Raw genomic sequence first — 27,843 nt, 5'->3', positions numbered from 1 at the left:
TTGTGGAGTGAGTGGAAGTACTCCGCAGCTCACACGGAGTGGGTGCACAGCTCTAAAAGGAACGACTTACTGTATTTTTCTGGAAAGGCAGTTAACAGAAATCACAAGCTTATTCAAGGGAAGCTGCTCTGTATGCTTCTTTTTGGATATCACATGTTTGCCAGAACATTAAAATCTCCAGCCATTCTACCTACCCTCCTTCCTTCTCCATCACTGTGTCATCTTTGGAATTTCCTGCTTCTCCTGCATCAGGACAGACTGAGCTGATCTGGGGAGATAACCTCCGTTCTTTCTGCTGAAATAAGTCTCCCCTTGGCATCTGGACACAGAATCCCTTCCAGAAGCAGTACAACGATGCCAAGCCCTCTCAAGCATAGCTATTTCATTTGTGCACCACCGAATTTATATTTGGGCTAAATTTGGTGGTTATGAAGCTGTTATGAGAAATGACACTCCCTCCGCCGTGAAAGCTCACATGGAGGTATGGAGGTCCCCTGCAGAGGAATTTGGTGATAGTCCATTAATTATTTTCTAACGACTTGAATCCCTGTTCATTTCCTGGAGCTGTTCCTTCCTGAGCAATTCTAGAAGGTGCTGTACCAGGTGCAGAGGCGTAACAAGGTTCCCTCCCTGTCCCATCGCCTATGCTAGGGTGGATGGTATTCGAGCGTTCGTGGAGCCCTGGCCACCTGCACCCAGATCCTGAACGGAGGGAGGGAGGTGGGAATGGGGTGTCAGGCCCCCAGACAAAACCCTCTCTGTTGGGGGGCACCTGGGTGGCTCAGTGGGTTAAGCTGCTGCCTTCGGCTTAGGTCATGATCTCAGGGTCCTGGGATCGAGCCCCGCATCGGACTCTCTGCTCAGCATGGAGCCTGCTTCCTCCTCTCTCTACCTGCCTCTCTGCCTGCTTGTGATCTCTCTCTGTCAAATAAATAATAATAAAAAAACAAAAACAAAAAAAACCCTCTCTGTTGGAAACTCAGGGTAGTGGTCCCTTTGCTCCAGCCTCAGAAGAGAGACCAAGGGTGCCTGGGTGGCTCAGTGGGTTAAGCCGCTGCCTTCGGCTCAGGTCATGATCTCAGGGTCCTGGGATCAAGTCCCCCATCGGACTCTCTGCTCGGCAGGGAGCCTGCTTCCCTCTCTCTCTCTCTGCCTGCCTCTCTGCCTACTTGTGATCTCTCTCTGTCAAATAAATAAATAAAATCTTTAAAAAAAAAAAAAAAAGAAGAGAGACTGAGCAGGAGTCACATATCAGAGTCACATTATTTTCTTCCCAACTAAGAAGCTTTACGTTTCTCAAGGGGAAGGATCTGCCTTGGATTTCTTTTGCTTCTGCCTCAGTATTTGGCAAAGTGCTGTGCACACAGTAAATGCTCTATAAATAATGATTCCAAGACGTCTGAACAAGTTTCCTGCTGCAAAGACGCCGTCTCCAAAACACTAGGATCAAAACTTGGTAGGGGGATTTCTTGAACACGGGAATTGCACTGGATTTTGCTCTCGGTTAGAACGGAACTCAGAAGGCTGGTTCTCCTCATTTTATGAATTTCCAAAAGCATTCCGTGAGGAAGAAAATTTAAAAAGCATTAGAGTGAGCCTCGATGGGGCTTGGCTTTCCATTTAAATCTGTGCACCTGCTTGGTCCATATGTCTGTTTCAGTATTCTTATCCTTGACACTGGCCTTAGAAAGAACATTTATTCAGAGTTGTTTATTGTGGTGGTAATGAGTTTGGAAAACGCTTCTTCTTTTTTTTTTTCTAAAGATTTTTATTCATTTATTTGATAGACAGAGAGAGATCACAAGTAGGCAGAGAGGCAGGCAGAGAGAGAGGGGGAAGCAGGCTCCCCGCTGAGCATAGAGCCCGACGTGGGGCTCGATCCCAGGACCCCGAGATCATGACCTGAGCTGAAGGCAGAGGCTTAAACCACTGAGCCACCCAGGCATCCCCGGGAAAACGCTTCTTTGGATTGTTCTGTATCTCCGGTGACCAAGAAGGATCCAAGTTTAGTGGGGCCTGACATTTACATATTTGGAGGACCATTTTTTAAGAAAAAGAGTACAAAATTACGAATATAACATTAGACATGAAGAGTGGCTGTTTGTTTAAAATGAGAAGAGATATCAACGAATTAAGAGTGTCTTGAGGATTTAGAGCCCTTTCTTCTGAGATGCCCTATTTACCTCGAAATACGTCTTGACTGGGACCCGGCTCCCTCCCTATCTGGCTTTCCTCCACACCCTATGGCAACTAGCACCCACAGGGGAAGTCGGGGAGCCTGGGCTGACGCTTTATCAGCATCCTGGTATATCTTCCCTGGACAGGCCAGTATGCAAATCACAACCCAGAAATAATTACTTAGCACCTAGCACGTCACTTTTCAAGCACATTATCTTAGGGCAGTCTTTAGGGGGCTTTATCTAACTGGACCTTCTGGATCCCCTTGGCCGGGAGCTGAGTGTGAAAATGTCAGAACAATGGCATCAAGCAGAAGTGGCTGAGGCCGAGAAGGGCGTGGGCTTTTGGAAATGGCCTTTTCTGTTCACCATTCGAATGGACTTTATTCCTGAGACCCAAGCTTTGAGCTCCTGCTGGCGGCCTGTGCTCACCATAGAATTATGTAGAATGACCAGCCTTCGGCAGACTGCTGGACTCACCGTCCAAAGCTGTACACAGGTCATGGGCTGCTGACTGATGTCTCCCCACCACTGGGTCCCATGGGTTCGAAGAGGACATTTCCCATTTCTTCCCTTTCTACTCATCCTCCTCCTGGTCTGTTCATCTCTGTGCCCTCGAGGCCAAGGGAAGCCTACGGGAACTGTGATGCAATAATAGTGGTCGGGAGCCTCAGACCCCAAGGTGACGTCCCCAAGTGCTCTTCATTTCCTCGTTTTTCTTCCCAAGACAGACAAGCACTCACCCCTGGAGGCTGTCCTCCAGCTTGGAAAAAGTATCTGCTTCCATTAGCTCGTGGATCAGAGCTTGATTTTTAGGGGTAGGAGATGAGTGGTGATGCTGCTGTGTCTGTCCATTAAGAATGAGTTTGCAAATCCAGAGAGAGGGGACTGGAGAGGCAGGTCCCAGGTCCTGAGTCCTGGCTCTACCACTCACAGCTGTGTGACCTGTGGCAAGTTACCTGACCTCTCTGTGCCTCCCTCCATCTGAAAAGCAGGGATGGCAAATGTACCCACCTTTATGTGATTTTAGTGAAGATTAAATAAATTCATTGTTATTTATGTGCGTTATTATTACTATGATTTTTGAGACTCCATTATCACAGGGCTCTGTATGCCTCATGCTGGTGGGGAAGGAGGGTGGTGAAGAATTCTGCACAACAGCTGCTTAATTTCCCAGTTACCTGAGTTGCGCTCACAAGGGTGGAAGCAAGAGCTTATTCTATATTCTCTAGGACGGCTCCTGCAGTAGGCTGAGCAATGGCTCCCCCCAAGGAGACCCAGATCCTAATGCTGGAATCTGTGTACTTTTCCCTCTATGACCAAAGGGACTTGCAGATGTGATTCAGTTGGGGATCCGGGGAGGGGACGATGATCCTGGATTGCCTGCCTATCATCCCAGTGTCCTGATAAGACGGACACACAGACGAAGAGATACAGAGAAGAGGAGGTGGCGACGTGACCACAGGGGCAGTGATCACAGTGAAGGGACCTGGAATTACCAGAAGCTGGAAGTGGCAGCAAATGAGTGCCCCCCCCCAACACCCCCCCGAGCCTTAGGAGAGAACATGACCTTGCCTACACTTTGACTTTGCACTTCTGGCCTCCTGGAAAGGAAGAAAATACATTTCTGGTGTTTTAAGCCACCCAGTTTGCGGTCATCTGTTTTGGCAGCTCTAACAGAAGTGGCCACAGGCAGGTACAGCCAATGGAGCCAACAGAAACCACCAGCCACACGGAGTGGTTCTTGGCTCCATGGTTCCTGAGAGCAAGTACAAAAGGCATTCCCCTAAGGAAGCCCCTTTCCCGCGCTCGGGAGCTGGCACTGGAGGCGGGGACTGCTAATAGGCTAGAGAAAGGTAATGCTTCTCCATTCCGTCCTCGATTCTGAAACCTGGCTGAGTGCTAAACTCCTTCTACAGATCTGGCCGGACAAGGAAACAAGCTCCCACAAAGACTTGAGAGCCCAGGGGCGCCTGGGTGGCTCAGTGGGTTGAGCGACTGCCTTCAGCTCAGGTCATGATCCTGGAATCCTGGGATCGAGTCCCACATCGGGCTCCCTGCTGGGCGGGGAGTCTGCTTCTCCCTCTGACCCTCCCCCTTCTCATGCCCTCTCATTCTCTCTTTCTCTCAAATAAATAAATAAAATAAAATAAAATTTAAGTCTTCTTTTAAGAAGACTGTGGCTCCCGAGAGCCAGCCCCTCAGCAGCCCCTCACACCTGTCGCCAGCACCCTTCGCTCCCTCTGGTGCTCTTGCATACGGTGGTCCACAGCGAGCACAAGGAGGCTCTTGCTCTGGGCCGGGCACTCCCCAAGCCCTGGCTCATTTCTCGTCACAACTACCCGATTACCAATGAGGCAGGCCCACCGCTGGCCCCATTTCATAGGGGAGGAGACCCACCCGAGTTAGGGGCCTGTGTGGAGTTGCCTCAAGGTCACCAGCCTGGTGAGCGTTCGCTGCAGAACAGGGACAGAAATCTCAGGGACTGCCTTCTGAGGACACCTCCTCAACACCACTCTGGTTGTCTGTCATTTTTGCGGCCATTGACAACCCTCTCGCTCCCTGTGTCTCGATCCTTGTGAGCAAGGATCATTGATGACTCCCCAGGCTCCTCCCCAGGGAGAGGGATCCATAGCCCCACGCGTGCAACCAGGAGCCCATCCAAGTAGGGAGGGCATCACCGTGCACAGCCTTCACCCTTGGGGGCGGGTAACCACGAAGGACATTAGCTACATGCAGCTGGGCATGTAGGCATGAAATGACTTGCTTAACTGAGGTGGACATCTAAGCTAAAATAAGAAACCCTCGGTCCTCATGCTCCCAAGTGTGAAAAAAATAAAGATCTTGTCAAAGTGGCTAGACTTACGCATTTCACGCAGACTCTGTTGGAATTTGCCTCACAGAATGGGCTAGACACCCGTGGCAATGAGGAGGAACATTCCAGGAGCTGAGACAATGACCTCAGTGGGGAACCTGATTCTTGATCTTCTTAACAACCTTAAGACCGATCGCCCAAGATGTGAGTAGACTGGACACTCTGGAGAGGAAAGCAAGAGCCATCCCCAGTCTCCAGGATCCCCAGACTCAAGTCCAGGAAAGCGCAGACCCCTGCTAGTGGGGCTACGTTTCTGCCTGGGTGCAGAGCTGAACACCGACATGACTCCCAGACATTACGGGTAGCACACAAAGAAATTTGGAAAGAGCCGCACGCTGAAACCTCTCTGGGCAAGTCACAGTGGTGGGAGAACAGGAAAGGCTCTGGGAAGTCCTGCAGCCAGCCCTCCCGTCCCGAGAGCCCTTCCTGTTCCCGGCACGTGTCGGCACCCCCTGGACTCCATGGTGCACACGACACATTTGGAAACATTAAAGATCCATACTGGACCAAGGAACCCCTCCACCCAACCATGACGTGATGATTCATAGAGCTGGGGTCCCACAGCTGTTTGTCCATTTTTTCCACCGGACCGCTGCCTCTGGCGAAGACCAGAGCTTCCCAACCAGAGGCCATTTCACTCCCTGGGGGTGGTGATACTTGGAGAACTTTTTGCAATAGGGGTGGCGGGGGAGGTGCTCAGGGAAGTGTTTGAACTCCCTTTGGTACATAGAAAAGCCGAGCGCAATGGAAAATCGACCCGAAATGTCAGGAGTGCTGACGCGGAGCGACCCCGGGCTGCAGCCACAGAATCACGAGCAGGCAAGACACTGAATCCTCTGGCCATGACCTGAAAATCGCCAGGATGGGCTCTGGACTCTGTGCAATTGGATATTTTCCATAGACAGCGTGCAAGTCTTCCTCCGGGCCTCCCACACTCCTCTGGTATCTTCTGCGCAGCAAAAATTATAAATGTTTCTTAATGGTTTAAAAAAAAAAAACGCCGAATGGGAGTCAGCATGTCCGGAGCTATCAGAGTTATCCCACTTCGCAAGCCCGTGGCTAAAATGCTAACACACCTGTCCCCCGCAAGAGATACGGGACGGGTCTGTTGAAATGTCATCATTTTGGTTCTTCCCAACCTCCCATTGTGCGGTCCCCAGATAAACAGAGATGGCTCATGTACACAGGACGCATGCGTAAGTGTTACACACACACACACACACACACACACACACACACACACACGCTGTGAACAAATGATACTGACGTTGGCTGGGCGAGGGTCTTCTCTCTCCTGGACTGTTTTTCCTGACTGCAGAAGACAGAAATGAGGTCTAGCGGCTGTCCTTGGAGCGGACCCAGAAAAAGAGAAACCTTAAAAATCCACACCCGGGGGGGTCCTCTGATAATCAAAGGTCCATCAGAACGTACGTACTTTCAGAAAATGTTTGAGCTTTGCCTGGAGGTCTGGCACACAAGGCAAGGGCATTTGAAGGACAGAGAAGTCTGAATGCAGGGAGATCGAAATGCAGGGGGTTGTAATCGGGGGTTAGGTGAGGGCCGGGGGGGGGGGCGCACAGTACATGATTTCATGGTTTGTGGGCCAGTTTCCTTGTGGCTCAGCCACGGACTGAATTCTTTCCAGTCCTTGGCCTGGAGACCTAGCTTGAGTTAGGGCTCATTTGCATGGCATTCTTTTTTCCATCTGATTTACAAACAGAGAGTGATCGCCGACCTTGGCCTGTTTTCCTCCTCTGCACGCGCAATGACCCATGGGGTAGGATAATTTATTGATATATTTTTGTGTGTTTTTTTTGTTGTTGTTCTTGTGGAATTTTTCCCAACTCTGTTCCGAGGAGGTGGCTGGGCTTTGAGTTTCCCTGTCCCCGAGGCTGTTGATGACCGAGGACCAAGCAGGCAAACTTGAGACAGGCTTCCTCACTCCTTCTCTGGACTTTTTTCATTTTTGGTTTTAGGAAAGCCTGAACTCCATGAAGGGATACGCTGGACAGTGGGGTTTAACAGACTGTGGGATGTGCCTACCGAAGCACAAACTATTGAGGGTAGTAGGCAGATTCCGAAAGCTGCTTAGGAAAGGGAAATTGGCTGGGGGGTATATGTCTGGTCTGTTTCCTGGGGGCGACCCAGGGTGGCAGAAAGTGACTGCATGGTGTGCCTAGGAAGGTGTGTTTCAGGTACTGGAAACCCACCCCAGCAAATAGTCCTGTGCTTATGTTTGAGCTTGGCATAGACCCAACAGAGTATCCCCAGCCACCTGCACAAGCCCAAGTGACAAACATGAACTAGGGGAGCCTCCTCACCTGTTCTGTCACCTGTGACCTTAAGCACGTCCACCCAGCATGAAGGGGTTTGGGAAAAAGAGCTTCCATGATGACTTCGAGTAAATAAATGTCCAACCAACCTAACAGGAAAGGGGGCTTAGAGTTTCATCTTAGACTGGATTCCTCGGAGAAAGAAACCTATCTCTTATTTCTTTCACCCTTGTACTGGTGGATCAGAGGCAGGTTCTGCTAGAATCCCAGGGTAATCCCGGGATCTCCGTGGCTTCCCACAACAGAGGCTCCTTTCTTACTCATGCTACTTGTTTCGTGAAGGTCACAGCGTGCTTCAGGGACCTGGCCTTGGGGATACGCCAAGATCCCAGCGGGTGGCCTTCTGAGGCCATCAGGGTCAGGAAAGAGAGGCCCCGGAGTGTTCACTACTGGCCAGGAAGTGACATAGGTCATAGGTCACGTCTACTCTCCTGCCACTGGCTAGAACTGATCCTATGGCCCCACCTGGCTGCTGGGGGGCTGGGACCCAAGGGGAGCACGTGGATGCTGGTGCCTCACTCTCGTGCTATTAGCTCACATAGGATGTGTCTTTACTGAGTGTCACTAACTTGCGCTTGTGAAGAACTTATTAGACATGAATCGTGGGGGTCCTTTGCGTGGCTTCTCTTCTTCTAGCTCCCCCATGCCCTGTGAATCGATCATCCTTCTAGTCTAGCAGGGCAAGTGATGCTTTGTCAAGGACTTACTCGGCCAACCGATGGGGTCCCCATAAAGATCAGGGAGAGGGTGGCGAGAACACCAGCCACACGGGCTTGTCTGTCCGCTGTTGGGAAAGCAACGGTATCAAGATTTCAGTGAGACTTTGCTGAATGGGCTGATTTCTCAACACAAACTCGTTTCTCTCCGGCTGAAACACAATCACTTCCCCCTCTCCGAGCTGGGTTCATGCTATGTTGCAACAGACCGCTTGTTTCCACTCAGGGCTGACTGGTCCCCCACCCCATCCTGACCTCCCGGGGTCACTGCTCTGGCTCAGCGGTTGAGTAAGACCTATCCAGCATGACAGGGGCTTCTGAGCTGGAGGGGACCCGAAGCAGAGGAGACCTGAATTACATGGGGGCAGATCGGTGACCGTCCCCGGTGCTGCTGCGATGAAACCCAAGCCTGGAATCAGAACACGGGGGAGGGATTCAACCATCACTGATTTTTTCCCCCTGATTATAAAAGCAAACATTTTTTTTGGTGGCGTAAAAGACAACACAAACAGGTCTAGAGGGCATCACAACGGATGAGTTGAGCTATTTTTACAGCTTTTGGTGCTTACCACCAACTCGCCCTCCGGGAAGCCCACACGATCTGTGTGTCCATGGCCGAGGGCTGGGAGCTTTTCGGCCTGGCCCACCCCCAGACTGCGACGCAAGGGGTCACTCTGAGAACACAGCCCCCAGGCCTCCTGCTCTTGACTCTAGTTTCAGCTATGCTGCCAGGACCCGATCTCAGATAGGAGGCGAAGTTCAAGTCAGTGTTGAATTTCTGCCTTGGAAATCCAGTTTCTGGTGTAACCTCACCCCCCTGAGCCTTTCTCCTCCACCGAAGATGCGTACAATAATAGTACCTCTCTTACGGGGTTGTTGTGAGGATTAAGTGAGAGAGTTTGGGAAGGAAGCAGCGCGGCTACCCTCCCCCCACCACCGGAGTAAGGATTTCTCGGGTGTCAGCTAGGACCACTGTCACCGACCTGTGGGAGGCTTTGTTGCAAGGAAAAGGTCTGCAGTGAGCAGAGAGCAGCCTGTTTAACTGGCTTAAGAAATGCTTGTGGAAAGAGCAAAGGAGAAAAAAAATAAAGTCATTTCTGGAATCCGCAGGATTCCTGTCATTTCAAGTCCTGTCCCTGGGCAAACATTAGCTGACCGGTTTCTACTCTGAAGCGTGTGTGGGGGGCGGGAAGCCATGTGATCTCTGAAAGACGTAGACTAATGGCACCGAGACCCAGTTCCGTGTTCTGTCCGTCCGCAAGCACTAGGCGTCCGACGTCCGGGTGACCGTGGAGAAATCCATCCATGCATTTTCTGTCTCCGGAAGCACCAGATGTGGCCAAGGCAAGCCAGGGCGCTGGCTGGGCTGGAGGCCCTGGTGCTCTTCCCGTGGCTGTGGGACCTGGCCAAGGCTGCTGTTGCTTCATCAACTGAGAATCCCACGTAACTGGATAAGGCTGGCGACCGACATGTGGCAAGTCACCCACATCGAACACAGAAGAATAACCAACGAGCGGGCCTTCCCCTGTTGGAGACTCTGTGCTGTATGCACCAAGCATCATGCTCAAGACGTTACGTATGTGACCTCACTCTGCCCTCCAGTGCCCTCAGGGTGGGTATTCTGGGCCACACTGCTGATGAGGACACCCGATCTCCAGAAGACAGGCCTCTCGGTGACCTGTGGCAGAGCCAGGATTTCAACCCAGAACTGCCTGCTCACAGAGCCTCTGAAGTACTCTTTTTCTCATTCATGCACCAAACATTTATTAAGCAACTACTGTGTACAAACCAGCCTTTTGGATACTGGCTTACATCATCAAAGACGCAAGCAAGCCTCCATCCTTCTATTAGGCTCTAGGATGACCATAATAGATGACCACAAGTTTGGTGGCTTTCCAGAAATTGAGTGTTCTCGCCGTTCTGGAGTCCAGGAGCTTGACAGCAAGGTGTCAGTAAGTCTCTGCTCCTTCGGGGGGCGGGGGTGCTGCAGGGGGAGAATCAGTTCTTTGCTTCTTCCAGCTTCTCGCGGTTGTTGGCATTCCCTGCCTGGGAGCCCCACCACGCTCTCTGCTTTCTTGCTCACGTTGTCTCCTCTTCTGTGTCTACTCTCCCTGTTTTTCCTTAAAATGACACTTGTTTTATCCATTCATCTGTGGATGGACATCTAGGTTCTTTCTATAGTTTGGCTATTGTGGACATTTCTGCTATAAACATTTGGGTGCACGTGCCCCTTCAGATCACTACATTGTATCTTTGGGGTAAATACCCAGTAGTGCAATTGCTGGATCATAGGGTAGCTCTAGATGTGGTATATATATATATATATATATATATATATATATGCATATATATACACAAAGGAATACTATGCAGTCATCAAAAAATGACATATTGCCATTTGCAACGATGTGGATGGAACTAGAGGGTATTATGCTTAGCGAAATAAGTCAATCAGAGAAAGACAACTATCATATGATCTCCCTGATATGAGGAAGTTGAGATGCAATGTAGGGGGGTTGGAGGGTAGGAAAAGAATAAATGAAACAAGATTGGGAGGGAGACAAACCATAAGAGACTCTTATTCTCACCAAACAAAGTGAGGGTGGCCAGGGGGAGGGGCGTCAGGAGAGGGTGGTGGGGTTATGGACATTGGGGGGGGGTATGTGCTATGGTGAGTGCTGTGAGGTGTGTAAACCTGGTGATTCACAGACCTATACTCCTGGGGATAAAAATACATTATATGTTTATAAAAAAATAAAAAAAATTATATATAAAAAAAGGGAAAATGTAAGAACATATACAAGTTCTAACAGATTGTTATCACTTGGATAAAGTAATAAAGTGTGAGAATAAAAATAAAAAAGGACACTTGTTTTAGGATTAGGATACACCCAGATTACCCAGGATGAATTCCTCATCTCCAGATCCTTCACGTAATGGCATCTACAAAGACTTTTTTCCTTTTCCAAGTAAGATACCCGTGACAGATTCAGGGGACGAGGACGTGAATGTATCCATTCAATTGAGTACAACGCTTAAGAACCTTGTGATCTAGTGAGGTTAAATGCTGAGCTTATCAATAAGCGAGAAGGTGTTAAGTCCTGTTAAGAAGCCTGATGAAAACAAGGCAGGAGCCAGCAGAGGAGGCCCTGGGACCCCTTTAGGTCACTGGGACAGGAAAGCCCCCTGTGGGTGGGGAGCTCTGAAAGGAGACCCAAAGGGCAAGAAGAAGCCAGCTGGTTTTTTGGGGCCCAATCGTTCTGGTCCATCTGCTTGATTTTTTTTTTTTGTTTGTTTGTTTTTTTTAAATACATAATGAAAAACTGATGTTTTTGGCTGAGTGGATCCTGCCAGGGAAGTCAGGAAGAAGCATTTTCATAGATGCAGATAAAACAGTTTTCCTAATCACAGATGACAAGGAACCTTAACAGATCACTAGCTCCATCATTGCCAGAAAGAAGGGCGGCCGCCCGATTGTCATAAACCCAAGCTCATCGTTTCTGGCTGACCTCCTCAGACCTTTTAATGGATTTACAGCTCATAACAGAACAGAAGGCCACCTCGTTCGGTGACATTTTGCAATGAGTTTAACCCACAGGGGCCACCACTAAATTCTACTGCTCAGATTAGGCGTACCGTGGTGGCTTTGTTGATGGTTTTTTAATATCGAAGGTGGCCATTCGGTTATAATGTCTTTTAATATTTTTCCAGCCCCCAATTTTGCAGCCACATGCCACGGCACAAGGCTGGGTGGCACTGATTACCCTGATTACAAGCTGTCACTGCAGCTCCCGAAGTATTGTGTGAGGAGGATGCAGCCCGCCCTTGGACCTTTGGCTCCTCGCTGGACGGAGGTCAGTGGCTTTGAATCCACTCACCCATCCCTCTGGACCATGCGACCTTCCCACAGAACCTTCTGTTCCTACTTCCAGGTCTAGCCAACTGCCTAGTCTCCCTCTCTGCGCTGAATGATAACCCTGAGAAACTCCCCCCCCCGCCCGAGCTCCTGGGCAATTTATCCTAAATATAATGCCCCTCGACATCGAATAGAAGCTTTGCTGTGGGGCTCTGCTGGGTGGCTCCGCCGGTGAAGCGTCCGCCTTCTGCTCAGGTCATGATCCTGGGGTCATGGGCAGGGAGCCTGCTTCTCCCTCTCCCTCTGTCCCCACCCCCCCGACCCCCCACCCCACTGGTGCTCTCTCTCTTGCTCACTCTTTCAAATAAATATATATTTTTTAAAAAAACAGCTCTGCTAAAACATCAGGCTTGTTGGGAGGCTGCCCAAAGGAGGTGTCTTTTACTTGTTTCTCTGGAACCTGTCGGTTTTCTCCTTCGATAACACAAGCCAGCAGGCCTGCGAGCCGGGCCTGGGCCGCACAGGGCCCGCGGGGTCATGACCGTAATGGACTTGCTGGGGGACACGGCGCCACTTGTGCTGGGGAAGGTGAAGGCTCTGGTCCTTCTAACACATGGTGTCCTCTGAGGTGCCGGACGTGAGGGAGGAGGAGAACAGGGAATTTCCAGGAATCCCTGGGTCCTCCCTGGGCTATAGGCTAGCTCTTGCCCCTAGAGACAAGACACGACTAGCAGCTCTCCTGAGCACAGCTAGCTCGGGGGCGGGCAGGTTTTCACAGAGGTGTTCTGAGACGTTCCTCCCTCTAGGCCCCATGGGTCTTATTTTCCCTCTGACTTGTTTTGTTCAACTATTTTATATTTATTTGACCATGAGACATATCGTAATTGTCTTTATGATATAGTTAAAAGATTATCCACTAGATGATGTTTCATTTTTAAACATTTTTTTACAGGGACGCCTGGGTGACTCAGTGGGTTAAAGCCTCTGCCTTCGGCTCGGGTCATGATCTCAGGGTCCTGGGATCGAGCCCCGCATCGGCCTCTCTACTCAGCGGGGAGCCTGCTTCCCCCTCTCTCTCTGCCTGCCTCTCTGCCTACTTGTGATCTCTGTCTGTCAAATAAATAAAATCTTAAAAAAAAATTTTTTTTTTTTTTTTTTTTTTTACAATAAAACCATGGTCACTCACGGTTTGTATTCATATCAGAACGGGACTGCAGTGGCCTGCAGGGTGGTCTCCCAAAAGACCTCATGTCCACGACCTAATCCCTGGGACCTGTGAACAGGATCTTATTTGGAAATAAAGTCTGTGCAGATGTAACAAAGTTAAGGATTTTGAGAGGAGATGGTCTTGGATCCCCCGTGGGCGCCCCAGATCCGATGGCACGTGTCCTTCCAGGAGAGAGACACAGGAAGCAGCGAAGACCCATGAGCACAGAGACAGAAGAGGAGGTGACGGGACCACGGAGGCAGCGTGGAGAGGGATATGGCCACAAATCAGAGAACGCTGGCGGCCGCGACGAGTTGAAAGAGACAAAGAACTGGTTCTTCCCCAGAGCCTCTGGACAGAGCACTGTGCCCTCTGCCAAGTGACCCCTGTGTTTCAGAGTCAGCCTCCAGAATTGCGAAAGAACACCTTTGTTACAGGACACGAATGCCAGTGACTGAATCCCCTTCTCAGAACTTGCTCAGGAAACGCTAACATCCAGTGGCTTAGCGATGTGACTTCCCCAGGAGTGGGAGATGGAGCTTTCCAAGTGTTCTCTGCCAAGGGGGCCCGGGCCACTGAGCGACGCCGTGTGTGGCATGAAAATCCGTCCTTGATGGTCTGTTTCATTTCCTGACAGCAAATTATCCTAGATGAACCTCCTTCCTCACTCTGACATTATAACGACACAATGATTGTGATGATGATAAACACAGCGCAGACATTTTTCCCTGTGTTGCTTTGATGCCATTGCACTGAGGGAGTTTGTGTAAATTTCAGCAGAGGGTTTTCCAGAAGGCGTGGCCTCTGAGGGTCCCGGCATAAGACAGCACTTTTCTTCCCAGGGGTCGGTGGTACACGGAGTCTGCTGCCCGAGGCTGGTGCCAAGGATACCGCTATATATCCAAAGACAGACTGATTGGGTGTCTTTCCATGGGGACACTCAGTCAGCCTCTTACTGGCTGTGAAGACCCATCCTTTTCTACAGTGAACTAATTACAGACTGTTGAAAAGAGCTTCAAGAAGGGGCGCCTGGGTGGGTCAGTTGGTTAAGCGTCTGCCTTCGGTTCAGGTCATGACCCCAGGGTCCTCGGATCGAGTCCCGAGGATCGAGTCCCGAATCGCACTCCCTCCTCAGTGGGGAGCCTCTTGTTTTTCTCCCTCCGCCGCTCCCCCTGCTTATCTGCTCCTGCCCTCCCTCTGCCGAATATATAAATAAAATCTTAAAAAATAAATAAATAAAAGAGCTTCAAGATGCAGAAAGGATTCTACACACTCATGCCTCTAATCATATCAACAGTTATTATCAGAAATGCCCTAGAGATAAGTGAATGGAGAAAGGTCTTTGGAAATTTCCTTCAGGCTCTTAATACACCTGAGAAGTGAAAACAAATTTTCATCATTGTTCTAAATATTACATTGGTTCATAGAAAAGGAAGTGTTTAAAAATTTTCAAAGCAAGGAACACCTGGGTGGCTCAGTCGGTGAAGCGTCTGCCTTCAGCTCAGGTCATGATCCCAGGGTCCTGGGATCGAACCCCTTATCCGGCTCCTTGCTCGGCGAGGAGCCTGTTTCTCCCTCTCCCGCTGCCCCTCCCCCTGCTTGTGCTCTCTCTCTTTCTCTCTGACAAATAAATAAAATCTTAAAAAAAATTTACAAAACAAGTTTTAAACACCTGGTGGGAGCATGCTGTGTCCTCAATCCATTCAATCGGAGTGTCCATGGTCTTGGGGGTGATTAGGACCCTCGTGGGAGAGTTGCAGGGAGACAGAGAGACCAGTATCTGCTTCAGACCTCATAAATGGTCTCCAGAACAAGGGGAACTTCAAGTCTGTCCGTAAACAGGTCTGAATGAAGAGCCAAACAAGCCCTTGACCGTAAGCGGGGATGGAGGCTGTGTCGTCTGGAACTGAGGGAGTTTTCAAGGGCTTGGAAAGGGAGACCCAGAGGCTTCATGAAGCTGGAAGAACTAGACCAGGAGGTGGGGACCATTTCAGCGATGACTGCCGGTGTCCCAGGAGCTGAGGTGGAGGCAGGCCCAAGGCAGCAGATCAGCCACAACGCCTCCCCATCAGCTGGCCTCTGTGTGCGTCTGCTCAGGCTGCTGCCACAAAACACCTCAGACTGGTGTGGCTTAAACAATAGATGTTTATTTCTCACAGTTCTGGAGGCTAGAAGTCCAAGATCAATGCGTCAGTGGACGTGGTTTTTCCCAAGGCTTGTCTCCATGGCTTGAAGGTGGCCGCCTTCTCCCTGTGTTCTCATAGGGCCTTCCTCTGTGCATAAGTATCCCACCTGTCTCTCTGTCTTCCTTCAAGGACACGGGCATAGTGGCGTAAGGCCCCACCCTTGTGACCTCATTTAATCTTAATCTTCATTATCCAGTCTCCCAAAAACAGTCACGTCCTGAGGTGTATGGCAGGTTAGAACATGAACGTATGACTTTTGCGGGAACATGATTCAGTCCATAGCGGCATCATTCGGTTTTGGGGGGTTACGTTAGACGTCTTTCTCACTGACATATGGGGCAGATTCTTGCCACTTGGAGCCACCGGCGCACTGCCCGACAACTGACCAGCAAAGGGGACCTGCTCTGAGCCTTGCTCAGGGGAACAGTACTAAGTTATTAGACTGCCTCTTCTCCAATGGCCAGGAGACCTGAATCTCCCCAGATGGCCTGAGATGTATCTAAGCAGAGGTGATACTTAGGAAGCTCTAGCCAGGACTTCCAGGGGCCGTGCACACATCTCCTCTCTCTTGATAACCTGCTACCACCATGTGACGAATCCTGGACTAGCTGACTGGGGGATGACAGGCCGTGGACAGCCACAGTCATCTCAGCCAAGGTCCCAGACAGGGAACCCCAAGGAAGAGGACACATCCAGGATCAGTAGAACATACACAGCAGCAGACCACGGATGTCTCAGGGAGCCCAGCAGAGAATCAGAAGAAGGCTTAGCTGAGCCCAGCCCAAATGCTGACTTGCAGAATCACGAGCTAATAAATGGTTCTTGTCATTGTTCTTCTTCTTTTTTTTTTAAATGGTTCTTGTTTTAAGTCACTGCATTTTGGAATGATTTGTTGTGCAGCAAAGTAAGCAGTGTACAAGCCCTAAAAGATGCTCTCTTATGCTCCAGTTGCCGGAAGCATTGGCAAAGCTGTGGTGGGAGGCGTGGTCATTAGCAAGTGCCTTGATCTCATTACTGACAACAGCTGGGGGTGGGGTGGGGTGAGGGCAGGGGCAGGGGGCTTGGGTTCTAGGCACACCAATTTGAGAGAAAAGAAGAAAAGACATTTACTCTATTTCCACACATTCCAGATCAGTGGTTTTCAAAATTCTTCCACAAGTGGAACCTTCCTTACAAAAGAAATCTTACCCAGTATTGCCAAAAAAAGAAACAATATTTATAATTTATCATTATCAATCTAATAGGGTAAAATATGTAAATTCATTTTTAAAAAGCCAACCAATAAAAATGAGAGGGATAACAGGATTATGAACTCAAGCATTCAAACTTGGGGGCAATGGAAGTCGGACATCATCTTATTTCAGAACCTGATTAATTTCTAACACCTTGTTTTGGTAACAGTACAAAAAAAACCTGATACACACACAGATTTTAGCAGCGCACCTTGCAATCTCAGAATACTCCTCAATTAAACAAAGATAGAAGAAGCCATCTGTCCCCATGAACCACCTACCACAGGCTCCGTGGGCTGCCGTGTGCAAAACACAATCGGTGTGAGTTTTCTCATGTTAAGATCATCTTGAAGTACGCTCTTTCAAGATGAAAATTAATCAATCATTTCCAGAACCCAAGAAACGCCTCCCCAAACTCTAGAAGCTCATGGAGCGCACTTGGAAAATGCCCCATATTTTCACTCTGACAGACTTTGAAGAAGAAATCTTGGAATACTTGGAATACTTGGAAAACAGAGCAGCAAAGAGCCTTCAGGGACCACAACTCAACTCTCTTCCTTTCTGAAGGAAGGCAGGATCGACACACTGGTGTCGTGGCTCCAAGCGGAATCTCTTGTCGGGAGACAGAAAATAAGCCCATGAATGAACAAGGCCACATCAGTTTCTTCCTCGGGCTCCCGTGAGGGAGTAAGGTTGATTTGCGCCCACATGCAAAGATGCCTCACTTCTTGGGAGGATTTTAATGGTTGGTATAAAAAGTCTGCACGTGTTAGGAATTTGTTATGAATGAATTTGGTTTTATTTTTTATTATTATTTTAAAAGATTATTTATTTGAGAGAGAGAGAGAGACAGCAGAGCACGAGAAAGCAAACACCTGCTGGGGTGGAGGGGGTTTGAAGAGCAGAAGGAGAGGCAGAGGGAGAAGCAGACTCCCCGCTGAGCAGGGAGCCCTCATGCGGGACTCCATCCCAGGACCCTGGGATCTGACCTGAGCCAAAGGCAGACCTGAGCCAAAGGCCTGACCAACTGAGCCACCAAGGAGCCCTGAATTTGATTTTAAAAAGCCTTAATTAAAACTCCAGAACAGTGTCTACAGGAGTCAGAAAGTGCCCTATGCTTAAGCGGAGACCCTTTCCAGAATCACTGATCAGGGCAGTTCCTCCAGGACCCCTGTCCCCTGTCCACCCAGGGTCACTCTGGGGGACTGCCCTTCCCCACACTGAGCCACCTGGCTGGCAGGTGTTTCCAATAGCTCCGCCTCCCTGACATCAGTGATTGGTTGAGGCGTGGGCAGCCCCCTCAAAGGTGGGCCCATCACAGCCTTCTACAGCCGGGTGTTTTCTCAGAATGGGCCAATCGGCATCTCGGCTCAGACTCTTTCTTTTTGGAAATCGGAGAAACTCTTTTCTGTCTGGTCCTAGGACAGACTGTGGACTGTCGGGAGGTGAAGCTGCAAGAGGAGATCCAAACTAAGGAGACAGAAAGGAGCTGCCCTTGCTGAGTTTTGGTTACTGGAGTCTCATTTTCTTTTCTAGCTTGCATTACTTTGAGTTGGGTCTCTGTCCCTTGAAACCAAAGTGTGCTTTCCAAAAATAATAATAAGCATTTGCACAGAATGCAAATTCGGTGTCAAATTTAAGGGAAACACAGACTTCATCACTTGAACTCAGTGGGGCCCAGTGACCCCGTTAAAAACCCCCAGCAGCAGAACAGCCGGTTAATAAAGGGGCTTGATTTGATGGTGGAGCTGCCTTTGGTCCTTCTCTAGCATCTCTGACCACTCCGAGGGGCGCAGGATACGTAAAAAGCAGCTACAGGTTGTACATCATCTTAACTCAGAGCGAAAACCACGAGCTGAGCTGTTACATGCAGATAAATACAGTATTGCTACAGAATTTGCAGCTGTTCACCCACGGAAGAAAATGAGTCAGAAAGAGAAAACTCCCATTTGAACTGATGAAACAGAGACCCCGTGGGCCACTTGGATCGGCCAGGAGAGACCACTAGTCCCTGCGTTTAGACTCTCCATTGCCCTCAACATCATCAGACGTATTTCCCTCCAACCCACGAAGCTTGCCCAGGTACCGACAGCACGTTTGCTCTCTGAGCTCCGTGCATGGCTTCTGGGGGCCAGACAGCACGGATGTTCTCCTGCCAGCAGAGATCTTCTCTAACCTACCAACCTCTTCCAAGTTTTCTAAAATCCCACCTCTTCCCGGGCCAGCCTTTTTTTAACAGCCCCGCTTCTCGGTCCACGGGCCCCTGTGCCAACGCTCCTTAAGCTTCTTTTACTCTCCGTATTTTGCTGAGTTTTATTACAGGTTCTTGGCTGATTCTCCGCTCTTCTCGATTCCCTGTGGCTTCCCAAATGGAACTGGTTTGTTACCAGGGGATCCAATAAATTATACATTTTTCTGACTCTTAACTTTGCCTCTTGCCCAAACCAAATTCTACTGGCTGCCCCCAGGGCTTGGCCTCCAAAGTCCTGGACGCCAGCATCTCCCCAGCTCTCAAACTCAGTCTGTCCTGATTTCACGTTTAAACCCCAGGACATTCTACCAAGGGACAGGGCACAAGAAGAGAGACGCCTTGCTTGTTATTTTCTCCTCGCCGTGGCTTCCATGGCACGTGTCTATGTGTGCGCCTCTAACAACAGGCTCACAGTTGCTCCATTGCCTCGAAAATTCTGTCCCACTCTAGTGGCAGCCGTTGAGAATGGTACCCCCGCTCGGCTTTCTGCTGCGTGCAAGCCTCCTTCAGTGGAAACCATGGGCTCTTGTCAGCCTTGCGCTTAATGAATAATCACAAGAAAAACACACGTCAGCATCTGCCAAGGGGCAGTGCCAGGAATGAGTTGGCGAAGTCAGGGTCTTGGTGCTTCCCACGTGCTTTCAGGCAAGACTTCTTGGCTGCGCTTCCTTAGAGAACAGGAAGCTAAGGAAATTCCCTCTTCCTGGCACCTGATGCCTTCTCAACTTTCCTTCAGGGCTTTTTTTTTTTTTTTTTTTTTTTAAAGATTTTATTTATTTGACAGAGAGAAATCACAAGTAGATGGAGAGGCAGGCAGAGAGAGAGGAAGGGAAGCAGGCTCCCCGCTGAGCAGAAAGCCTGATGCGGGGCTCGATCCCAGGACCCTGAGATCATGACCCGAGCCGAAGGCAGAGGCTTTAACCCACTGAGCCACCCAGACGCCCCCCTTTTAAAAATTGACTTTATTTAAGGTATTGCAATGAAGAGAACACCCAGCCCAGATCCAAATTTTAGGATCTCTCAGTAGGGTGGTTTTGTCTTAGACCTCTATAGGGAGGGGTAGGAAGTTACAGGTGGAGCGATTTTGCAGTCAGTGTTGTTTTGGTTCGAGGCCTTTTCTTTATGGGATGCAATAGGCCATTTCCTAACAGCCCCCCAATACTGCTATTGTCTGTTCCCAATTATTTGCTCTGCAGTATTTCCTCTGACTCTGCCCTCCCCCCCCCGGACGGACCCCATGGGAAACCAGAAGACCACATGCAAACTGGGAGCTTTTCATGCCAGGAGCAACAGAAGCATGCTGTTCACTCCCACAGGCAGCTACAGTCATAAAAAATAATGTGGTGCTCTAAGTGGAGGGTGCATACAGTCAGGGAGGGACCAGAGTGGCTTCGGAAAAGCCTTTCCAGAAGAGGGAAATTGAGGGCCTGTGGACTTCAAAGGATGCACAGAAGAGAGCTGATGGTTGGGACCATATTCTGGATCCAGACCCTCTGGGTCCAAAGCCCATCTGTGGTTTGCTGGCAGCGTGACTTTGGAAGGCAAGGTAAGCAATCTTCTTGTCCCCAGTCTCTTCTATGAAATGGAACAAGCAGCCCTACTGTATATTCGTTTGCTACCACTGTGTAACAAACTACCATGAACCCTACTGGCTTAAAGTTGCGCCCATCTGTTAGCTCATGGAGTTGGAGTTCAGCTGTGTTCTTTGTGCCAGCTTTGCAAGGCTGGTGTTTAGCTGTCGACCAGGCTGAGTTCTTGTCCAGAGACTCTGGGGCAAAATCTGCTTCTGAGCTTATTCTTGTTGTTGGCAGAACTCATTTCCTTGTGGTTTGGGGACTGATGGCCCTGTTTCCCTGCAGGCCATTGCCTGAGGACCAATCTTAACCCCTAAGTGTCCTCTGCCATGAGGTCCCTTTCATTGTCAAGTCAGCAATGGTCCATCAGACCCGTATTATACTCTGAATCTCTGACTTTCTTTTCTTCCATCAGCTGGAAGAAACTCCCTCCTTTTTAAATCTTTTTAAATTAATTCATTTATTTGAGAGAAAGAGAGTATGTGTGTGTGCACCAGCTTGGGGAGGGGCAGAGGGAGAGGGAGAGAGAGAGAGAGAATCCTCAAGCAGACTCCATGCTGAGCAGAGAGCCCGATGCGGGGCTCGATCCCAGGACCCTGAAATCATGACCTGAGCCGAACCCTCAACTGACTAAGCCACTCAGGTGCTCCAAAGCTCCCCACTTTTAAAGGGCTGCTGTGACCAGGCCAGGCATACTTGGATAATCTCTCTATCTCAAAGTCAACTCATCAGGGACCTTAATTACATCTGTAAAATTCTTTAGAGCAGTTCCCAGGTTACTTAGTTGAATAATGAAGACAAGTGTGTGTACACCAGGACTGGGGACCTAATGCGGCCATCTTGCAATTCTGTCCACAGTATGCACTTGCTTCTAAGGAAACTGTAAAGCCCAGAAAGTCAGCAAGTTTCTGTGAAGTACTGGGGCCAGATCAAGCACGTTTCAGGTAAGAGGTTTGTGGGCAAATAGTTAGGCAGTTGAGTTCCCCGGACTGATGAGAACTTCCCACTGTGAAAAGAGAGTGTTAAGGGCTGGGAACAAGAGAACAGCTGACAAGCATCCTCCCGTGCTTGGCCGAGGGTTTCATTTTGATACATTCGGGACACAGGAAGTGCCTGTACTCCTCCGACGAATACCACGTAAGTCTTGGCTGCAGTCAGGGCTGTAAAGACCGAGCTCTGGAAGGAGGAAGAAGGGACCCAAAAACGGCCTCTGGATTAGCCCTCTCAGAAACCATCTGTTTGGAGTTTGTGGCTCTGAGGAGAGTGGAGAGGTTTCCTCCAGCTACAAGTCCAGGGATGCAGAAACCGCTAAAATAATAGGTCTTCCCAAATCAGTCAAGCAAAGCCCTAATTGGAAAAGAGAAATGGAAGTCAGGGCCCCCACTCCCTCTGCTAACCACACACAGGTCTGGTCGAGGTCCATGTGCTGCCCGAAGGAGGCCGTTTCCTTTCTTAGCCGGGCGGGCATCACTGATGGAAGAATCGGACAAGGGCCCAAGATCCTGGTGGTTCTGGGAGAAACGCAAGTGGCCACTATCCAGAAGGAAAAAGCTGGACACGTAGCTGCTTTGCAAGTTGAGTTGCCTGCTCCCGATCTATGTTCCTTATGGTCTGGGGCCGGCCTGAGACCAGCAGGAAGGAGACAAAGGGGCAGGTGAGGGGAGACACCGAGCGGGTGAAATAAAGTGATTGTATTTTTCATTCCACCGATGCCATGGCGGGAAGCAGCTTGGCCTTCAAACCCCCCTAGACCAACCAGTTCTCATTTCCAGCTGACTTCTTTTTCATCACCCCTGGCTCCTTCTCCCCTCCCTCCCCCTCCCCTCCCCCTCTGCCCCTCCTCTATCTGCCCTGCCTGCTGGATCTTCTCAAAGCTTCCCCGGAAAGACTTGAGCCAATTTACTCCCTTTAAACAACTGTCATCTTTGAAAAGCTGCCCAGTCTCTTTGCTGTGATTTTTCAAAGGGAAACTCAGGGCGAGGCTTTGCTTTTGGTGACAGCAAGTAGGCAGGAGGAGAGGGAAAGAAAGGTGCTTCCTGTCCCTGGGCTGGTGGGAAAAACACAGATCCACACACCCAGGCTTCTGAGAAATGCTGACGCTGTAATTGTAGGAAAAGACAGCCTTCCCATACCCGAGAGATCGTCAAGGAAGAAAAGCAGAGAGTAGGGAATTTGTTTCAACACCGGTGGGGTTGGAGGGGGATGACCCTGTTTGACCTTGACTGTCAAGACCAGAGGGTTACGGGGGGACCAACCAAAGATCCGTGGGCAAAGGGCCAGGCCAAGCTGGCCACTTGTGACATGTCAAAGGACAGATGTTGTCCGGCTTGGGCAGCCTGTCGGCAGAGAAGAACCCCAGCCCACCGGCCAGGAAGCCGCATTTCTAGAAGGTAGAGGAGAGCAACAAGGTGAGCGGTTACCTGTGCCCCAGGTAAGCCCTGCCTTCCGGCCTCATCTGGCTGGTTGGTGCCCGGCCTGAAGTCCTGCAGACTACACTCCCCTCGCTCCTCGATCAGTCTTGGCTTTTCGCTACTCAAGACAGGTGCCCAAGGGGTCATCGTGCCTGAGAGAGCCTGGAGTTGCCTCCCTCGTTGTGATCAGCGACCAACGACTCGGCAGAAACACTTTTTTCCCTGGTTGCATGTTTAGCTTGGATTGTGCCACACTTAGTTCCGTTTTTGAGGGAGGAAGGAGAGGACGGGAGGGCGGAACAGTGGGTAGGGGAAGTCTGCAGAACACCCTGAATGTCAGCCCGGGAGACTCTACGGGACACACAGCCTATCTTTTGCATTTGAACTTCACCTTATCTTGACATGCAATTAACAAAGACTGATGGAAAGCCTGAAACATTCAAAATGATGTCTAAGCTCCACCTTCCACCAAAATCAAAAAGGAATGTGCTGGGAGGAAAAAAAAAAAAAAACAAAAACCAAAAAACAAAAAACAAACAACAACCAGGTCATTCCCTACCTTCTGTTGGTAATGAGCTCACGTTGTTAGAAAGATACCTTCCAACTTCACACCATGCCTTATTGGCGTGGCGGTTAAGAAAAACATATATTACTCAGAGTAACGGTCGCTTCTGGGCAAGGGGTGAAGAATGCTGATTTGGCTTCTCTCGCTGCCTGAAACCCTCCTGGTGTGGCAGATGGCTTGCTGCTACAATTATTTTGGATAGCAGTTAATGGTAGGTAATTATTGGCACGGTGGCATCCGTATAGGTCTATAACTCTCTAGTTTTTAAATACTGGCTGGGTTGCGGCTGTAAACAAGGAAGGCTTGTCCGTGCAAGAGAGACACAACTAGTAAGGTCATTCGCTGTTTCTTCCTTTGCTGTCTAAATATTTGCTTGCACAGAACTCTGGAGCCTTCCTTGTCCTGGGGTAGTCAGAGAAGCACACAGCAGCATGGGTGCGGGCTTCATTGAAACTTCCACTTGCTATCTAGTCATTAGCCCACTCTCTGGCTTCAGGTAATGAGTTACTCTCTCTGACAACAGAACTCTAGGTGTGCTTCAAGTTCACACTGGCCACTGAGTCCTCCACGTTTGTTCTTAACCTTGATGCACGTAATAGGGCATAGGCTTATTAGAATCCTCCCGTTTGCCATACAGGTCTGGTGAAGGCAGGTGTTCTTTGCAATTCTAGGTCAAGTTTCAACCCTCGAGAATGCAGCTTCCTCTCCTGCTTCAGCCCACAAACCTCGCTTGAGGTCTGGAGGTAGGAAAAGGAAGAGGAAAAGAAATATCCCAGCTGTCGCATTTCAACCAACCATGCGAAACTACCCTGTTAGCTCCGAAGACAGCAAGGTCAGCAGCCCCCATGGGTCGACCCCTCTGTTAAATGACCAAAATCATTTCTGTCCAGGAAATGTGTTTTTATGACACACGATGGCGTAGAAGTCAAGCTCAAACATCGACGGTGGGAAATGTCGGTGAGAAAGATTTTTGTGTTTCTGCCAAAAATATTCTCCTGGACTTTCCTTCAAGATCCGGAGGAACATAAGGAAGTGCAGGGCCACAGAAACGAGAATACATGAATGCTGATTATGAAAGCAAACGACTTCGCCCACAGTCCCCTCATTCTGGAACCTTCCGCAGATAGGTAGACGATTTTCTAAGGGCACAATTTCCTAGTCCATTGATCCCGACGCCCACATTACTGATGAAATCAAGGTAATGTTGAACAGGACAGTGTCTGAGAAACACTCTCAAATTGCCTTTTTATTATACCCAATTAGCAATGAAATGGAGAACCACCTTTTTTCTAATCTAAAGTCATCAGCCACGGAGCTGCAAAATTCACCACAGCGATTTCAGCCAAGGGCTCCCCATTTCATCTCCTTTTGCTTTCTGAAAGTCCTTCCCTCCCTCAAGCCCCAGCGGACCTTAGCGCTACAGAATAACGAGCAAACAGTTAAACTGGGCTAGCCCTGGGCGGCCACTGAGATTTATGGTCGATCCATTCTCCGCAGGGACTATAAAACCCTCTGATGACATCTCATTTTGAAATCTCTTGTAGTAAGAAAAGTAATGGGTGTGGTTCCAAATGAACTCTGGATGCCAGTGATATTTAGACAAGTCTGTACTTCGAAACAGTTCTAGTTCATGTGAAGATCTCTGTCATTAACCCCGGTCTCAGTATTGACTATTCTTCCCACTCCAAACTACCCCCTTCCTGCCCTTTTACGTCTTCTTAAGTGAGTCCTAAATAGGTTTGGGCTCCCCACCCCCCAACCTCCAGCTACATTTTGCTTTGGATTTTTAGAAATTTCCAGGTAGCTTTCTACCTCCTCTGTGAAAGTATCAAGCCTCAGATCCGTGTCAGCCCAAATTACCCCAATGCTAAAACCACCTTCAAGTTAGAGCACCGGCCAGAGGGACAAGCCGGGTTTTAAAAAGAATAGGTCGGTGACCAGGTCAGGGAACTTTCCGCCCCAGCTGACCTCTTGCAATCTCTGACCCGGGCAGAGGAGTAAGTTAAAAGAAAGAGCTGGGTGTTCAGGGAGTAGCATTGCTTTCTGGAAGGCACCCGGGTCCAAAGCGGAGTGCGGAATTCGAACCAGCTCTGGAGTTGCTCTCTTTGGGAACCTTTTCCGGAACACCCGAGTCCAGCAGCGGCTTCCCAACATCAGGACAAGGAGAAAGAGGGGGACAACGGCCCCGGACAGTGCAGCGGGGCTAAGGGGTGAACAGGGAGCTGGAGGAAAGAGGCTGAGAGCATTTCTCCGCTGTGGGGCTGCACTGAAACTTTCTCCCCCTGAGATGCACTCGGGCTGGACTGTGCCGTCCGCCAACAGCTGGTGGGGTCCGGGCGGGGAACACGAGCAGCGCCGGGCGCCCAGCGGGAGCTCCGGGCGGGGGCGGCGAGGCGGGGCAGCGCGCGCGGGGGGCGCCCGGCGCCCGGGGTCCTCACCTGTTCCAGCGGGCCACCTTCCTCCGGTAGTACCGCAGCGCCTCCTGGCTGGCCAGGAGCGAGTCCTCGGGCCCGAGGGGCGGCGGCTCCTCTGGGACGCGGTACAGCGGGTGGGCGAAGAGGGCCTGCAGCTTGGAGCCGCGGCCGCCGCGCCGCTCAGCGCCGGGCCCGGCTCGGGAAAAGTTGCGCGCGGCCGCGCGGGGGTTCGGGGAGGCGGCGGCGGAGTCCGGGGCCGGGGACGAGGCGCGCCGGGCGCACGGGCAGCCCCGCGGGTCCTCCCGGGGCCGCAGCTGGCGCCGCACCTGGGGCCAGAGGTGGAAGTAGAGGTCGGCGGAGAGCAGCGCGCCCAGCAGCAGCAGGGTCAGCAGGCGGTCCCGGCGCAGCCCGGGCATGGCCCCGCCGGGGCGCGCGGGCGTCTCCGGGGACCCGGGCGGGCGCTGGGCGCCGAGGGCCGGCCGGGGTCGACGGGGCCGGCGTGTTCACCGCGGAGGATCGCCCCTCCTCCTTGGAGGGATGTCGCCCCTGAACTTGGGGACCCGCGGCGTGCGGGCTCGCGGGGCTGGCGGGCGTCCCTGCTCCGCGCGGAGTGGAGACCAGAGGATGGTGCCTCTGGGCCCCTGTCTCTGGCACCTTCTCTCCCCGCGCCGCCCGCCCGGGAGCCCGCTGCAGGGAAGGGCTGGGGGGCGCGGGTGTTTGCTGCCCCCCGCGGGCGCACGGGCGGCGGGGCCGGGGGCGGCGGCGAGCGGGAGCTCGGGGAGCAGGCGGCGGCGCTCGCCTCCCGGCGGAGGAAGGCGGCTGCGGAGCCTGGGGCGTCTCTCCAGAGGATGCTGTCGCTGGGCGGCTGCGGCGACCGTTCCCGCGGCTCCTTCCGCGGATGGCGGGGACGCCCGTGCCCCCGGCTGCTCGGGGCGAGCTCGTCTGCGCGCCCGAGTCCTCGAGGCAGAGGTGACGCCGGGCCTCCCCCGCCTGGCCCCGCGCCCGCCCCTCCGCCCACTCGCAGCTGGCACCTGCCTCTGGCGCAAGCTCGCCAGCCAACTCCCGGGGCCGCTGCCGGCTCTGCCCTGGCACCTTGACACCCAGCCGGCACCTCGCGCCCATCCCCCTCGCCCCAGGCCTCCCACTTTCCCTGCTCTGGGCTCAGTCTCGGCACTTTCGGGGACGCAGGTTGTGTGTGTGTGTGTGTGTGCGCGCGCAACCTTTTTTTTTTTTTCATTTTCTTTTTTTAGAAAAAAGACAATTCCCCGAAAGTGTTTCTTTAGTAAGATTTGTCACATATGTATGTGCGTGTGTGTGTTGTCTGTTTCCTCTTCCTATCACCGCCCCCCCAACCCTGGGCACACACTAGGTCTACAACACCTACGTGTCCCGTGCCTGGCACCTAGTAGGCACTCGGGAAACACCCACTTAAAGAATAAAAAAGTTTGTCCTTTAAAAATAAGGCACCGATTTTACCTAGAATCTTGGTGATTTCCTGTTTGGAAGGAGTTTGATTCCAACTGTGCCTGCTCTTTACAAAGAGGAAATTTCTCCGGCACTCAAGGAGGGAGGGGCCTCCCGATGACCCCACTCTGAACTTTTGCATTTAGCTTGGTGTGAAAGTAGTCCACCCAAATGAATCACTGGACAGCACATGTTAGACTTTCCCCTGATAGTTTGAGAAGTAATTTATACTCCCCCACCTCATTTCCCTTTTGAGGAAGAGGGAGGGGGAGGGGGCAGGCCAGGCCTGGACTCCTGGCTCCTCTCTTTAATGGGGGAGGGCGGAGTGGGGAGGAATTGAAGTGCAAGTCAGTTGGGGGAGGGAGCCCCACTGAGCTGAATGTTCCGGAAAACTCATGTTTGCCACTAGCCGCTTGCCCAGAGAGTGAAGCTTCCCATGTAGGCCAATCCTACTCTTTAACCGCCTCCTTCCTTTGGATGGAGTCAGGAATTCTCAGACACACTTTGGCTTGTAGGTTCAGAGCAGAGTTCCTTCCCCTGTGGTTCAGGGGAAGAGTCTTTAATGTTTGCCATACCCTCATC

The 27,843-nt window shown here is 51.0% G+C and overlaps 1 protein-coding gene and 1 long non-coding RNA gene across 3 annotated transcripts in view; one reads left to right on the top strand and one right to left on the bottom strand.

The window, feature by feature from the left end:
- FAM20A (FAM20A golgi associated secretory pathway pseudokinase) overlaps positions 1-26,223 on the bottom strand; it is a 47,615-nt gene extending 21,392 nt beyond the window's left edge. For both annotated transcript variants that reach the window (XM_059378995.1, XM_059378996.1), the window contains exon 1: positions 25,822-26,223. In XM_059378995.1, coding sequence (XP_059234978.1) covers positions 25,822-26,213 — 392 coding nt within the window. In that variant the 5' untranslated portion in view covers positions 26,214-26,223. The remainder of the gene's footprint in view (positions 1-25,821) is intronic.
- On the top strand, positions 9,309-13,129 carry LOC132003452 (uncharacterized). The gene is made up of 3 exons (XR_009400202.1): positions 9,309-10,053; positions 11,813-11,955; positions 12,910-13,129. It is a non-coding gene; the product is annotated as an uncharacterized LOC132003452 (long non-coding RNA).
- Positions 26,224-27,843: the final 1,620 nt, after the last annotated feature.

Source organism: Mustela nigripes, chromosome 16 (genome assembly GCF_022355385.1).
Source record: "Mustela nigripes isolate SB6536 chromosome 16, MUSNIG.SB6536, whole genome shotgun sequence".
NCBI lineage: Eukaryota > Metazoa > Chordata > Mammalia > Carnivora > Mustelidae > Mustela > Mustela nigripes.
Note: the sequence above shows the minus strand (reverse complement) of the source record. Positions and strands in the feature narration are given on the sequence as shown.